General features: G+C 36.6%; 1 protein-coding gene across 1 annotated transcript; it reads right to left on the bottom strand.

The window, feature by feature from the left end:
- Positions 1-2,318: 2,318 nt before the first annotated feature.
- Positions 2,319-13,882, bottom strand: LOC117341903. Its single transcript, XM_033903762.1, has 7 exons — positions 13,848-13,882; positions 12,075-12,148; positions 8,969-9,051; positions 8,406-8,634; positions 7,744-7,989; positions 6,206-6,367; positions 2,319-4,669 (listed from the first exon to the last, which is right to left on the bottom strand). Exons 1-7 carry the CDS (start codon positions 13,880-13,882, stop codon positions 4,425-4,427), a joined length of 1,074 nt encoding a protein of 357 aa, XP_033759653.1. The 3' UTR covers positions 2,319-4,424.
- Positions 13,883-15,584: the final 1,702 nt, after the last annotated feature.

The following is a 15,584-nucleotide window of genomic DNA, read 5'->3' as shown; positions in this document are numbered from 1 at the left end:
TACAAAAAAATCACAATGCATAATTTTTTTCATAAAACTATCAGTATACTGCTATAAAGATTCCAGCTGACGGACCCATCACCTAATGTGGTGTGTGGTATAGAGATGACCAATGGAAGGCGGACTGCTCTACCTTGGCGGTATTCTTGTATACATTGCGATCCAGTTGGTAATGTGGAAAGTTGAAATCTTTAGAACAGGCAAATTATCATTTATTTTGTGTTTTATCTACACTTTTGAGGATTGTGGGTAACACGTGATATTACTTTTTGTTGATTTTAGATAACCCGGTGATGTTATCATATAAATAACAAACAATGACGACGGTGGATGGTGTTTTATTACAATGTAACAATAACAAATTGGTTTTATTGAAAACAAGTAAACAAATCTGCATTAAATATTCAATTAATTTCCTGGTGTTTTAATATCAACAGACAAAATATATATATTATTTATTTACAAAGGCTGCCCCATTACTACAAATCTAACCTGCGGTAATAGTCGCCAATAATAGAAGTACACGTAATCTGCATTCCAAAATAGTGTTAATTGAGAGAACTGTAGGGCCTATTATCATGATACTGGGTATTTGACCTGCAGCTTGATGGAATACGGTGCTGTTCGTATATACAAGTATGTAGACTGTCACGAAAAAGCATGTGGAAACAAAGGACATGGACCCAATATTTCACTTATAAGATATGTGCTTAAGGCATATAGTGATAGGTCCTTCTTTACTAGATTTGATACATATAGATATATATGTATGCATGTAGATTAATTACTATAGAAATCCAAACACGCCCTTCATTTACAGAAAACCGTCAAGGTCATTTGATTCAGGGACTGGAAAAACAACGAAATATACCGACATAATAATGAAAATGGTAATTCTAAATAGAAAAGCATAAAACGAGGGGAAATTATCATTAAAGATATAGATTTGCCTTGGGATTCTTTAAAACTACATGTACACGACCAGGTGTCCTGGAGGGGAATGCGTCTTCAAATACAAGGTCAAATCTAATGTCAAACACTAGGTCCAATCTAAGGTCAAATATAAGCTCAAATACTAGATCAAATCTGAGGTCGAATCTAAGGTCAAATACTAGGTCAAATCTAAAGTCAAATACTAGGTCAAATCTAAGGTCAAATACTTGGTCAAATACTAGGCCAAATCTAAGGTCAAATGCTAGGTCAAATCTAAGGTCAAATACTAGGTTAAATCTAAGGTCAAATCTAAGTTTAGATACTAAGTCAAAGCTAAGGTCAAATACTAGGTCAAATCTAAGGTCAAATACTAAGTCAAATCACATTCTCAAAATGAAAACTGGAAAAGTGACATATACGGAACCTCTATGCATATAAACAAGCATCGAGCACGTTTGACTTCATGTTATACCATTAAGTAGAATAATTCCAAATTTCGACCGAAAAACTTCCTCGTGTTGTCCATGAACTTGCATAAGTATTCAGTACTCGATATCTGTCGCGGGAATAAGGACAAGGATGTCGAATCCATCGGGACTAGTTAACGCCGTAGGTACAATAAAGCGGAAGCAGAGATGTTACTATCCAGAAATGGAAAATTATCAATATGGAAAATAAAAAATCATCAGACTTAAAGTTTAGTTGCTTTGAAGGTCTGAATAAAAATTATAGCTTATCTATATGTAAACTTATAAATCATCAACATAACAGTTTCGTGCCATTTTGCCATTTTATGTCATTATTCATATTTTATGGTCACATATATGTATTCTGTACCACTCTGATATCTTAAAGATCGACTCTGTGTCTCCTTTATATAAGGACTAACTAGTAATTAAAAGAAAATAATCCAACTTATTGGCAAGTTCACCTTCGAGTCACTGAATTCGCCGCCATCTTATAACTATCCCAAACTTTTTGAAGTGAAAGAAAAGGAAAATAGATAATTACAACAAAGAACAGTTTTTTAACCTACATGTACATGTATATGCTGTTTTTTTGTTTTTGTTTTTTTTGTTGTTGTTGTTGTTTTTTTTTTTATTATTTATTTAAATCTGTATATTCAATAATCGGACATGTGTCCAAATTATGTACAAAAAAAAAATCCCAACACATATTTTTTTTCATAAAACTATCAGTATACTGTAATTAAGATTCCAGTTGACGGACCCATTACCTAATGTCTGTGTGTGGTATAGAGATGACAGGCAAATTATCATTTATTTTGTGTTTTATCTACACTTTTGAGGATTGTGGGTAACACGTGATATGACTTTTTGTTGATTTTAGATAACCCGGTTATGTCATCATATAAATAACAGACAATGACGACGTCGGATGATGTTTTATTACAATGTAACAATGATAACAAAATGATTTTATTGAAAACAAGTAAACAAATCTACATTAAATATTCAATTAATTTGCTGGTGTTTTAATATCAACAGACAAAAAATATGAATTATTTATTTATAAAAGCTGCCCCATTACTACAAATCTAACCTGCGGTAACAGTCGCCAAAAAATAGAAGTACACGTAATCTGCATTCCAAAATAGTGCTAATTGAAAGTATTTCACTCGGAGTGATTGTATTTTAAACTCATTGCAAATGTATTGCACTCAGTGGTGATGTTTTATCCTTAAAATGACATTCTGCACTAAGAGTGATGACGTTTTATACTGTACACTCAATTATGACATTCTGCACTAATAGTGATGACGTTCACCACGGAATGATACATGATTGCACATACATTTTCAAACAGTTGGTCATTTCATTAAAACTTGTATTATTTATCGCACATGAAATAAAATTTGATTTTATAAAAAACAGAAAAAAAGTATACGTTACATAAAAAATCATCAGGTAATGAAGTACTAGAATTCGTAATAAAAATGGAATTTTATAACAGTTTATAAAACAATTTAAAACCATTGCAGGGTGCAAATCGAACTTCATATAATGCTAAAAGCTTGAAGTTAAAGTATAGTTTTTAAAAAGTCATTGTAACAAAGATACAGCTATGTGATCGCACAACGTTCCACGATGTGCGATGTGCGATATGTACGATACGGATCGTGCAGGAAAATGTGTGCACGATGGGCGATTGGAACGTTAACGGTACATGTGCGATATAACACAATGGAACCTCCTCCCGGTGGCAGCAGTACAATGCACTACACTAGAGATCTTCAAGGCACATGTACACAATATAATGCAGCCCTTGATGATCTCAAATACACACCGTAAACACACCCTCATAATGTTTTTATCTTATAGTTTCTACTAAAAAAAAAAAATTTAAAAAAAACCTCTCACTGTACCCAAATCCTCGCACTTTTTTATTTCTTTTAAAAAGCATCCAACGATCCTGGGACCGAAATCTTCATTTTTGACGGAGGTTCCATCATTAAAGAAGAAGATGTATCGTGGTCGATATAAATGAGGAACGCGTCATCTAATTATTTAAACGTTAAACGTGTTGGACGATTGTAAAATATATACAAAGATTAACATTTTACGAGGCAGCTAATTACCATATTTTTGGTGAAATATATGCAATAATTATTAGGAATGAAACTAAAAACCGATGTATAGTTAAATAAGTAATCTAAATGATTATTAAAGAACTTTATATAATTTGCTCGTACGTCGTCGAGGACACCACTAGGCCTTGGCGAGTCGAAGAACGGTACGACGATTTACCCAAAAAAATGTGCATTCAGCGAGTTTATATACAGGCTAATAAATACATGTAGAACTAAACAACAGATACAACGACTTTTTATGAATAGAAACATTTCTGTTGTGTTTAAAAATACATAATATATGTAATTTAAGTATTAAATAAGATAAATAATCGTAGTGATGTTCATCTACCATTCATGTAGATGTATCACCAGGCCGTCGAAAACATCACGAATACTTGCGAGACAAAATGACGGTACTTAAATGGCAAAAATTAACAGGTCATACATGTTCCATGAATGAAAACAATTGTTATGCAGCACGTATATATAAAAGCGACCATCTTATATCATAATTTTAATTTTTTCGTATATCTTTTCGTATAACTAGTTATTCTGTAATATTTATAACCCTATCGTAAGCTGTGTGGTTTGTATCGCACATCGCACATTTGTGGCACGATGTCTGCACGGTGTGCGCACGATGTTTTTGGAACGTTGTGCGATCACACAACTGTATATATGCTACACATTCTTTCTACAAAATTTTTCCTCTCAGTAAAAAAATAAAAGTTTGTGTAATTGGTGACATTTTTTATGACGTGGCCTCCATAACTCGCAAATTACATAACCTTAGAAGACTGGTCGTGATTGATATTCCCAAATTCATTGAATATATTTCTGTACGGTCTTTCATAGTTTTTAATATGGAACGGACGGAGATAATGGGTCCCTGTGGTATTTACCGAATACCAGGGGGATTCTCTGGAATGCTTGGACGCTTCGCTCTATTACATTTAGCACAGTCAAAGTTGACGGAGAAAAGCTTAATATCTTTGGATAACGCCCGCATTATCATAACGACACGATGAGTACATTCTATTTCCTCACACAACTCCGCACTCATCCCTTCCTTCAGACATCTCCGTTTTTTCCTTCTACAATCCATCGTCTTCAGCAATTTGTCTTTGAAATTGTCCACTTGTTCTGAAAGAAGCAAAACTCTTGGTAATACTGAGACAAAATTCCCGCGGTGAATAGAGATGTACAATCTCTAATTGTAGGGACACATCTATAACGATCTTGGTGTCGGAAATCTGTGCCATATATCTGTACTTTCTATTATACATGTTATTATATCATAGACTGACTTCTATTTCTCTACTGCAATACATTGTACATATGAAAACACGTACAAAACTGTACGTATACAGTATAGAGTTTGAATGAGTCAGGTATTACGTTACTTTCGTAAAGCAGAAGTGACGTATAAGCTTAAATGACAACACGTGTTCAGGATTGAATGTAAAAAAATGTAAACTTTATTTATTTTACAACAATTGCGAAACAAGTTATATCAACTTATATTAATCACGCGCGCGAGGGGCCTCAATGTGGTCGTTTGGTGGCGATACAAGGCATTCAAAGGGACTCGACGCATTTGGTAACCTTCCGTGCCGAGGGTTCCTTATTTTCTCATTTACGGAAAGTGTCGAAGGATACCGATTGAGACCCTTCGGTTAGATATCGTACATTCGCACATATACAGTATTATCATGGCATTTAGATGTTAACACAAAAAATTCTCAAAAAGCAAAATGCACAGAGAAAAAGACTGAAATCTACACTGTCAGTTTCACTAAAGTTATGATCAAAATTATTCTAAAAATAATTAAAATCAGCGTTTCTTTCCGAATCCTCGGATTATATAAACACCGTGACATAAGTAGCATGGGATTGACGTTTGAAAACAACTTTGGTAGAATTAATGTACATAGAGAATACATAGTCAGTGTCTTAAAATATAAGCTGTATTTTGGCGAGGGTAAAGAAAGACAAAATTGGAGAGACTTTGTCTTTCTGTCCAGAGCCAAAAATACAGCTTATATTCTAAGACACTGACTATGCGTCCTATTTATCCTGCAACAGTCATCAAAAATAATCATTTTGAAGTGAAACAGTATCAATGATAATCCAAATATGTTCACCTTTTAAACGTTGTTTCACTGGGAAATAGGCTAATCGAATCGACGCACGTGCTAAGATTCCAAAATACAGCTGTTTTCCGCCACTGCCGTATACAGCAAAAATATCATTTATATGGTGAGTGTATTCCGACATTACGGTGGCAGTTGCAGGATAAAAATATACTTAAGCATTGATGTCATCTCTTTTTTAGTTTCATCGGGGTATGAAAAAAAAATTGATTGCAAACTGAATGAATTTGCATAGCCCGATGAAATTAAAGAAAAATTGACATCAACACTTATAACTAATTTTTGTGCAAATAATTTTCTATTCTAAAACATGTTTTATGTATAATTTTACTGGTTTTATATGAGATTCTTTTTCTCAAATCAATACGCAACGTCAATTATCGTATTGTGACGTCATGTTTTTCGCGCCATTCTCGGAATTTGTTCATAGTGGTATGAAAAAAAATTTCAACCAATCAGAAAGCCGCATTCTGCGTACAAACAATAGAGAATTTACTATAAACCTATAATGACTAAGAAACCTTACTTTTAGTGGCTGCTCCGAGTACCATAGTCTTCGTCATTTGCTTTCGGAACACCTTGGTATCTTTGTAAATGAAGATCCGAAAGGCAGACATGTTAAGGTGGATATCTTGGGATCCCTCTCTACAACGAGGCTCATTTTCCGGATTGCTCAGGCTTTCGCATGCTGTTTAAAATACAAAATTATCAGCTTTCCCCTTCTAAAAATACAACTTAAGAATGTAGGAACTAAGTACATAACTGACTTTTATATACCTAGCAGTGAGGTGCCCAGTTGAACCCTGACATTCATTTAACCCGAGTTACAATATGTAAGTACCGTAAAGTGGATTCACGAGCACCGTAGGCGCGAGTCTGAAAGTTTTAGAAAGTTTTGAAAATATTAAGATGGAGTTCAAACAAAGTCGATGGTCAGTACTGGCAGCTACACGCCTGGTAACTTAAGGTGAAAATATCGCTAAGTATACAATACATTGATAAGCCGAAAGTTACGAGTAGTGGATTGTGTACTTGTGCCATCTGGGTCGAGAAAAAGCATTCACGCAGTCTTAAAAAGGATGTTTCAATTACTAGTGGAAATGTCTAAATTATATCATAAAAGAATTAAAATGAAGGAGATTGTCACATTCTTTTCACATACTTGCACCTTCTTACACCCCATCCTTACCCTTCCCTTATCCACACTTCCACATTAAATAATTATTTTATTGTTAATGTCATCTTGTATATTTTGTATGTGTTATATAATATTGTATGGAAAGGGCTTGATATAAGTTGGAAAACTTGTGCCCAATCCTATTGTATATATTTGAAACAATAAAATATGTTGAAACTAAACTATACAATAATTATAGGAAACTGTATGCAAAAAAAAATGTTCAGAAAGTAAATATTCATATGGCAATAGAACTAAAATATTCAAACATACAAAACAGTGTTAATTTGAATTGATTTTTTTAATCTTCTTCATTTCAATATGCATTTCCAAAGCTTAGTTTCTGTGACTTGTTTGTCAAACGGCTGTATATATACATAAAGCTCACAAAGATTATTATCCATTGATCTGACTTCAGTAATATGCGTTTACCGTGCAGAGACATGTATATATCACCACCGATAACAATACATGTATGAGTACAATATATATGCTGAATATTTAACGTAAAAATCTACATCATACAGTAGCTCGGCCTTCCCAGTCTCGTCTGTAATGCTCTGGATCAAAAGTCGTATATCAAAAAAAAATTGCCCAGAAAATATTAAAATGTGCTTAAAACTACAATGTAGCTGGCGGTAATAGCGAAATGTCCACAATATAGACATTTTCTATACACGCATGCGTACATATTGTCGACCCCCATAGAGTCTTCTCAAAATTTCACTCATTCGATGAAACTATGCGGAAACGAGGGTTACTTTCTTCGAGTTGCGAGTTACAAAGTGCGAGTTGCGATATAGAATATGCGAGTTGCGAATTGCAAATGCGGAAACAGATCACGTGGCTACCGACGATGACGCCGTGTCTGCTGGTAAAATATTTACCGGTCTTCCCAATTTGCCATTTCCACAACTCCACCTCGTCTTTCTTGGCGTTGTCGAAAGCCACAAATAGCTCCTTCCCTTCAATATGTCTGTAAATCAGGTGGTCGGCCCTTTTAGGAATACACATGTGACGTAAAAACCTAGGGATCCTTGTACGGTTGTACACCGGATGGTTCTTCAGTACGGGCGGCATCGTGGTGATTGTCGACTCACCATGGTGATGGCGATGCTTGTGGCCAATGGCATCTGTAATGGAACGACAAGCATTTCAATGACAACGAAAATTTATTTGTGACACTTTTTCTTGAGAATATTTCTCGTCGTGATTAGTCTTCCAGGTAATTTTTCGTATTTAACTGTCCCGTTTATCCACGGTCATGTTACAAATGATATCTTCCAGTACAATTTCAGCAGGAATACAGTCTTTTTTAATTTATATTCTATACATGTATACTGATAAATATAATCTTATGAAGAAATACGTCTACATTTTTGGCTAATAGGTCAAGTTCTCCTTCTCTGTCTGCTAAAGGCAATTTTATGGACGTAACAGGATTCAATATTCAACTTGTTTTAAATCTAGGATAATCATATCTACATGTACCACCTGACAGGACTTTACCTTCATGTAGAAACTGTAACAATCACTTTGATATGTTTACCTTGGTACAAATCTCTCTTTGAGCGTCCCCGTCGTTGACCTCGCTTCCGTTTGGTTTTACTCCTGTGGGTCTTGCGTATGTCTTTAAAGCAGACTTTTTTCAGTTTCTTTTTCTTGTCCTTGGTGTCGCATGTCCTACAGCAGGCGAGAGCACTCTTAAGTTTTGGTTCAGCGCACGTCAATTCCTTTTCTGACGGACAGCGCAGTCGTTCGCAGGATATACTGCCATCCTGGACCCAAGAAAAGTACACGTGAATGCTCAAAATCACCAACTGACATTTTGTTTGACACGATTTATCCCCCCAGTGATACGTGCATTGGGCATTACATGTACAACGACCCCCACACTCAACCTTAACACAATCTCCCGGATATCAACATCAGATTACACATTATCCCTCCGGGAAAATGGCCATACCTAGACGTATATTTATACGGGATATCAACATGCATCACTACATTATATATCATACATCAAACAGTTTTCCAATACTACTTACCCGGGGGAGTTAAGTCCCCAACCCTGGGATACTCACCTTACAGATACGACCCTGGGATACTCACCTTACAGATACACGTCTGACAGTTGTCCGAACTTTTATTCCATCTCTCGTTGTGTTTGAAAGTCACATCATTGACAGTGCAATCTACAAAAATATGTTATTTCTTCGTTATCTACATCATTATCTTCGTTATCTACATCTTTATCTTCGTTATCTACATCTTTATCTTCGTTATCTACATCATTATCTTCGTTATCTACATCATTATCTTCGTTATCTACATCTTTATCTTCATTATCTACATCTTTATCTTTGTTATCTACATCTTTATCTTCGTTATCTACATCATTATCTTCGTTATCTACATCTTTATCTTCGTTATCTACATCTTTATCTTCGTTATCTACGTCTTTATCTTTGTTATCTACATCTTTATCTTCATTATCTGCATCTTTATCTTTGTTATCTACATCTTTATCTTCATTATCTATATCTTTATCTTTGTTATCTACATCTTATCTTCGTTATCTATATCTTATCTTTCGTTATCTACATCTTTATCTTCGTTATCTACATCATTATCTTCGTTATCTACATTTATCTCGTTATCTTCATCTTTATTCTTGTTATCTACATCCATTATCTTCGTTATCTACATCTTTATCTTCGTTATCTACATCTTATCTTCGTTATCTACATCTTTATCTTTGTTATCTACATCTTTATCTTCGTTATCTACATCTTTATCTTCGTTATCTACATCTTTATCTTCGTTATCTACATCTTTATCTTCGTTATCTACATCTTTATCTTTGTTATCTACATCTTTATCTTCGTTATCTACATCTTTATCTTCGTTATCTACATCTTATCTTCGTTATCTACATCTTTATCTTCGTTATCTACATCTTTATCTTCGTTACCTACATCATAATCTTCGTTATCTACATCTTTATCTTCGTTATCTACATCTTTATCTTTGTTATCTACATCTTTATCTTTGTTATCTACATCTTTATTTTCGTTATCTACATCTTTATCTTTGTCATCTACGTCTTTATCTTCGTTATCTACATCTTTATCTTTATCTACATCTTTATTTTCGTTATCTACATCTTTATCTTCGTTATCTACATCTTTATCTTTGTTATCTACATCTTTATCTTTGTTATCTACATCTTTATCATCGTTATCTACATCTTAATCTTCGTTATCTACATCTTTACGTGTCAGGGAGGGGGTGTCGGGGAGAGGAGGGGAGGTTTCGGGAAGGGGGGTGTCGGGGAGGGGTCGGGGGAGGGGAGGTTTCCGGGAGGAGAGATGTAGGGAGGGGAGGGGCAGCGTTTGTTGCAGAGATGACGTGGTTGAGTGTCGGGGAGGGGGATACGTAGGGAGGGGAGGGGAGATGTAGGGAGGGGAGGGGGAGATGTAGGGAGGGGAGGGGGGAGATGTAGGGAGGGGAGGGGGAGATGTAGAGAGGGAGGGGAGATGTAGGGAGGGGAGGGGACAGCGTTTGTTATAGAGATGACGTGGTTGAGTGTCGGGGAGGGGAGATGTAGGGAGGAGAGGGAGATGTAGGGAGGGGAGGGGGGAGATGTAGGGAGGGGAGGGGGAGATGTAGGGAGGGGAGGGGAGATGTAGGGAGGGGAGATGACGGCATTTGTTATAGAGATGACGTGGTTGAGTGTCGGGGAGGGGGATACGTAGGGAGGGAAGGGGAGATGTAGGGAGGGGAGGGGGGAGATGTAGGGAGGGGCGGGGGAGATGTAGGGAGGGGAGGGGAGATGTAGGAGGGGAGGGGGAGATGTAGAGAGGGGAGGGGACGATGTAGGGAGGGGAGGGGAGAGCGTTTGTTATAGAGATGACGTGTTGAGTGTCGGGGAGGGGAGGATACGTAGGAAGGGAGGGGATGATGTCGGGAGGGGAGGGAGATGTCGGGAGGGGAGGGGGAGATGTAGGAGGGGAGGGGGAGATGTAGAGAGGGGAGGGGGAGATGTAGGGAGGGGAGGGGGGAGATGCAGGGAGGGGAGGGGACAGCGTTTGTTATAGAGATGACGTGTTTGAGTGTCAGGGAGGGGAGATGTTTTGACGGAGGGCTTTTGCTACAAAGATGAGATGACGAGGAGCGATATCGGAAAGGGGAAATTTAATGGCGAGCTGTGTCGGAAAGTGGAAATGGCGAGATGTGAAAGTTCGTTACAGATCTGTGGTGACATGATTGGGTGTCAGGGATTAAATATCCGATACGGGAGAGATTTGAGAGAGGTTTCGTTACAGAGTTACCGACAGTATCAGACACATGGTGACTTTGTTATACATCTACATTGTAAATCAAACTCGCGACTAAAAACATCTACATAAATAACTTAAAGTACTTACAAAATATATGTGTGTTCCGGTTTCCGGTGTCACCAGTACACATGCATTACATATAACTGACCCCGGACCTAGAGAGTTTTTTTATATACATAATGTACCATATTTAATACAGATAACCACCATATCTACATTCCAACCCACCCCATCCCTGCATATGCATATCCGAACCAAATCTCGACCCCACGTACGTTCTATCCCACTTTTAAAAGGGGGTCCGGGGCCGCGGTGGCCGAGTTGTTAAGGTGTCTCGACACTTTTAAATTTATCACTAGCCCTCCACCTCTGGGTTGCGAGTTCGAAACCTACGTGGGGCAGTTGCCAGGTACTGACTGTAGTTCGATGGTTGGTACTCCGGCTTTCCTCTACCTCCAAAACCTGGCACGTCCTTATAATTAAATGACTCTGGCTGTTAATAGGACGTTAAACAAAACAAACAAATCTCTACGTTATACACTAGTCCAGTCAATCATTGTTCGAGAATACACAAACTATGGCTGAACCCTCCCCCTGAAAATTGTGAACTACACACATACATACAGTGTATTTATATACAAGATAACATCATGTATACCTGTTATACAAGTAAAAACTCACCTGTGAATTCGGACAAGACTTGGCCTCCCGTATACCCCAGTATTATCGTAAACAGGACGTATATGTAATAAGTATGTCCGGCCATTGTCTACCCAGCCATGTACCTGCCACAAACAACTGTATACAATATTTACCTATATATGTGTGTGTCTATAACAGTTGATTACAGGTCACATGACAAAACCTGTACTTACCTGTCTGTGTATACAGATGAGTGATTATCTGAGCTGTCTCACGGGTGAACATGGCCTGGTTGTTACCTGTACGCCTTTAAAAGTCAATATATGTTTATTTAAATCATTTTTCATTGTTTGCTGTAAATAAAAGTAATGCAAGACCCTCTATTGCCAGTATGTCGGCGACGTACATTTGATATTTCAGAACTGGTTAATACAGGTTTCTATTAACCTCAGAAAAAATATTAACTCGTCATCAGTTTATATTTTTTCTCATGTTAATAACACCATGATTTAACCTAAAAAAAAGGCTTCAATTAAAATATTTTTATTATAAAATGAATAGTTTTATTTGAAAAATAAAATTCCAGAGACTTCTATATGAAGCAATCAAAGGTATATATTTAAACATTATACAATCAAAGCAGTTATGTATCAAAATGTTCAGGACACTCATCCATGAATGATCCATTAACTTAAACAAATCAGGCTTGTGCTTGTCTACATTATATGTATATAGCTTATAGTGTCAGGACTACATGTAGGGGTAATAGAGCTATAGTGGTGTGTACGGCTGGCGTTAGATGAAAGGGGTTTTTTTATGTCTGACGTCACAAACTTTGTGTGGAAGACGCAAACGGAAATCCGGAATTTCGCTAAAAATTTAACACTTGCCTAAGTTCGTGTGCAACCTAACCTAGAAATATTAATATTGATAGCAGTCGTAAAGCAACATTTTGTAAGTGTTGCTGATTTGCTATTTTTAGTTTTTCAAGTGAAAAGAATTTCGCTTCATTTAACTACAATACTGTTGAAGTTGAGGGATATAATCCTTTAAACTTGAAGCATAGATTTTTCGGGCTACAATAGATTTAATTTATACTATTAAAATACAAAGTCATGAGTTAACTTCTTAAAACGTTATTTTTCAAAATATCAAAGCTGTTCTTTGAATAAAACGGTCTTCAGTTAGCTAATTAAGCAAACTACTAGTACATAAATGGTGGGTCGACAGATAATTCTGTTAGATCATCTTCTTCCTAGCGTCACTGCTGCGTCGGGAAACACAATTTTTTGCTGAAACTATTCAATAAAGCCCGTATAAATAGGGAATGTATAGATTTTCAAAGGAATTACATCTTAGGTCTTTAAGGGAGATTTTTTTACGTAATAACTGTACATGGTTAAACACTGGGTGCTACCACACACGGTAAGCCCCAAGTCAGCCCGACATGGAGGCTAACATATGAAGTATATTTATTCCTACAAGTGTTCTAAGATTTCAATTTCATTTCACTCAGGTACATTTTTATTTATATTGTGTGCGACAAGAAATCAATATGAAGTACTACATTATATACAATGATATGATTGACAGTATAACACGCATCTTATTATTCAAGCGTACAATGATATAGACACGGCATTTCACTGTTCATACGTACTATTATATACATGTACCATACATTGTTCATTGTATATTTTACATTGCTCTGCATTTCCCCATTGACACAATGCTAAGAAGCAGTTGCCACCATACGCCTATAACACACAGTGCCTCAGGCTATAACACCCAGTGGGCCATGTGACATTAAAAAGGTGGGACATTTTTTGTTGGTCCATTTTTTTTTTCAAAATTGACGAAAATAGCAAGACAATGCAGCATGGTTCCCATGGCATTTGTCCATCATACATCTTGCTGTCATATCGACTATAACAACATTAAAACCAATATTACACTAATCCTACAATGATTTACAGTTAGTGTATTACATTTTACAATACTATTACGTTTTAGGATTCACAGTGATACAGTTGGTAGTCATGTTAGAATACGAGGCTGTCTCCAGTTTCTAGTTTTATTACGTATACGGATCCTTGCAAAGGTTTGTCTGCAGGATACGAATTACTTGAAATGTTAATATGGGGCAAATATGTTATTCTAACAGTGTCGACATGAACAATGTCAAATTCTGAGGCAACCCGCCCCTACAATCACCTGATATATAAACAGAACTAACAAGAAATATCTTTAAAAAAGATAAACGGCATAGTTTTAATGGTGGTGGTTATAATGTAATACTACTGGTGAAATAAATCAATGAACTAATGCGTTTCAGCACGGATAACAAAATTAGATCAGTTTGAATCATTTTTGGTAATAATAAGAATGCATTCAAATCAGGAATATAATTTTTGATAATGTGTCATTTGAATAGATGCATCCACTTATTCAGCTTGCATTCAATCTTAATTTTGTTTCGTCTTTAACTGCATATCTGTATTTTGCATTTACCGCTACATTGACCAATCCCATTCTTCATCTTGACCGGTAACGCCACCTGTCGCGTCATATCCGGGGCCAAAAGAAAATTAGACGGCTACCCCGAATAAGACACATTTAACAATAGCCTATGTTACTTACCCAACGAAAAGATATTATCTTTCAGCAGCAGCATATGAATGTGTACCTTGTCCAGTAGGGCTCTCTCCCTAACCACTGTCGCAGTTAGCAAAACAAACAGCGGTGACTTCGAATGACCCGGATGACCTCACAGCTGCAGTCTAGCCCGAGGACAAACTTCACCGTTGCATCTGTATCTCTGATAAATATACCCGGAGGATAATAGGTATATAAAACGTTCATGCCGAAAAGTTTGTTCCCATTTAAAATACATGTTGCATTTAAATGTCCTGAGCAGTGGTATCTCAGTGTTACATAATTTCATTTTTATTGTCGGGATCTAGCTATATGTAGTCTACTATCTAAACCTTAGTGTACTTGTTTCTCATAAAAAAACGTATCTCTCCACACTATTTCAGGTACGATTTCAGCTGAAGAGTTCCCGTGGATGTTTTCTCTATTCGTATAACTGTTGGTTTTTTTTTCTAAGTTGATCAACTTACATCTAATATTCAGTACTTCTTAACTCAATATCTGCTATTATGGCCTCCCTAAGGTCATGTAAAATTTACCAACCTTTACTTATATAACTTTATTTTTTAAACACGTAGGTACCGACGATGTCGGATCATGATTATGGAGCAACGTATATTTACTGACGTATGCTTGAGGTGAAACATCTAGGTAGAAACATTCATTGGCGTAAAAATCAAGCGAGATTACTACAGACGCTCGTTCTCCAACGCCCCATTATGGTGTTCCGTTAGGGTCAAATTTCCAATATCGCTCCTTCGACCTAAACGCGAAGGAGCGAAAAGACGATGGCGAAGGAACGAAAACACGATGGCGAAGGAGCGATGGAACTTTGCTTCTTCTCTTCTTTGCCATCGTGTTTTCGCTCCTTCGCTATCGTGTTTTTGCTAAGGATATACTTACTCGTCCGTAGCTTATAATTGGAACGAGAGGTTTATTTTCCGTTAACGTTATAAAAATAAAATACAACGATCCCTCCAGAAATGTTTTCAAAGTTTTACCCCAAAAAGGAATTGGATACTATTCCTCACAGAGACTTGGTAACCCGAACAATAGATGGGAAAAGAACCTTTGTTATATATATACATGTA

This window comes from Pecten maximus, chromosome 14, assembly GCF_902652985.1.
Source record: "Pecten maximus chromosome 14, xPecMax1.1, whole genome shotgun sequence".
NCBI lineage: Eukaryota > Metazoa > Mollusca > Bivalvia > Pectinida > Pectinidae > Pecten > Pecten maximus.
This window is presented reverse-complemented; position numbering and strand designations above follow the sequence as displayed.